General features: G+C 41.8%; 1 protein-coding gene across 1 annotated transcript in view; it reads left to right on the top strand.

Annotated features, from left to right (window-relative positions):
• The window catches only part of LOC115588753 (activin receptor type-2A-like), a 21,162-nt gene that overhangs the window by 10,405 nt on the left and 8,942 nt on the right, over nt 1-1,815 (top strand). Inside the window, exon 3 of the mRNA XM_030429522.1 lies at nt 1,600-1,747. Within this exon, the coding sequence (XP_030285382.1) occupies nt 1,600-1,747 (148 nt within the window). The remainder of the gene's footprint in view (nt 1-1,599; nt 1,748-1,815) is intronic.

Here is a 1,815-nt window from a genome sequence, read left to right as displayed (position 1 = left end):
TAAAAATGTCGCTATATAATACACAACTTTATATTTTCCAACAATCAATGTCAGGCCTGTCACCTGGATTACACTACAGCTGCATCAATTAGCTAATTTAATCGATTAGTCAATCCATTTTACTAATTAATTAATTAAACAATTACTTGGATGATTGTTTCAGTCAGTTTTCAAGCAGAAATGTCAAACAGCATCTGGTTCAGCTTGTTAAATGTGAAGATTTACTGCTTTGTCATTTCTGACAGTAAATGAAGAGTGTTTTGTTTTGGACTGTTGGTCGGACAAAATAGATGTGAAGACGTCACTTTGGGCTCAATTATAATCAGCATTTTCACAATTATTTGTGATTTCATAGACTAGACGATCATAAAAGTAGTCAGCAGATTAATCGATAATGAAAATGACTGTAATGATTTCAGCTCTGAATCTCTTTTTATTTCACTTTTAAAGATAGATGTGATGTTGTCACTTTGAGCTCTGAGAGATCCGTCTTCACGTGTTTATTTGTCTTTGTATTGGCAGTAGTCACTAATCAATTAACTGACGAGTCGATCAGCAGACTCTGGACTCTGGAAACTGTGTTGACGAGCATTTTTTTTATTTTTTTGACATTCTGTCGATGAATTATAATCAGCAGACTAATCAATATGGAAACTAATGGTTAGTTGCAGATGTAGCCTATATAATGTATTGATTAACGTCAGTGGATGATTCATCAGTTTCAGCTCATTAAACAAAGATCAGAATGGATCTGTGATGATTCTGGTGTCGTTCTGATTCCCAGTCTATTAAAACTAGAGATGAACTTCTAAACGTCGTTGGACGTCGTGATCACGACTTTAGTTTCCACAAACATGTAAACAGTGTTTGGAGAGGCTGCACGTCTCTGACACGAGTTCAGGCTTTTATTAACGGGCCGTCCACGCGGGCGAAAACCATCTTTTTTTTCTCCGTCTTCCTCGTCATCGTTTTAAGAATATTTGCGTCCACACGGATCCACTGAGACGACCAAAAACGCTGTAGTTCATACTCCAGCCTCTAGGTGGTGCTTGACATTCACCAAAAACGGAGAAGAAGAGACGGAGCATGCGCAGTAAGCTTGCGCGCTGTAAACAAACAGACAGTAGACGGAGAAACCGAACACAGCAAGAAGAAGATGAAAATGGCTACTGCAAGGAAACCAGAATCGTTCGTGTGGACCGATAATGAGGTCGAGCTGCTGCTGCGACTCACACTCAACTACAAGGAGAGGAAGTTGCAAGAAAGACCCAACATCTTCTGCTGCACGAACACGAGCATGCAGGCCGCCATTGTTGTTGTTATGAGACGTCGTGGGGTGGGGCGATGGCGTCATCGTTTTGGAAAGTATGCAGATTCGCCGTCCACTTGAAAACGGGAGGGCTGCGTTTTCGGATTTCTCCACCCTGAGACCCGTTTTCAAAAAAGTGCGTTTTCAGGATCCGTGTGGACGGTCGGCCAAAACGATGCAATACATGTGCGTTTTCGAAAAAAAAACCGCTGTCGTCTGGACGGGACCTCAGTTGACTTCTGTCATGTTGAGAAACCTGCAGACGCTCAGAGCGCTGCAGAGTGAATACACACCTGTGTGAGGGTAAATGTTTTAACGCTCACACCAGGTGAGTTGGTCTCCATCACTTCTCTTTCTTTGTATTTCTGCTTCCTCTTGTTGTCTCTGACTCTGTCAACTGTTTCTGCCTCTCAGCACGCCTTTCATATAATGATCGAGGTAAGAAGATCAAACTTTCACTGGAGAATGCTTCATCACTGCCTCATCCTGATTCCTTTCTCACATTT

Source organism: Sparus aurata, chromosome 9, assembly GCF_900880675.1.
Source record: "Sparus aurata chromosome 9, fSpaAur1.1, whole genome shotgun sequence".
NCBI lineage: Eukaryota > Metazoa > Chordata > Actinopteri > Spariformes > Sparidae > Sparus > Sparus aurata.
The sequence above is the reverse complement of the archived record's forward strand: the minus strand, read 5'-3'. Positions and strand labels throughout refer to the sequence as shown.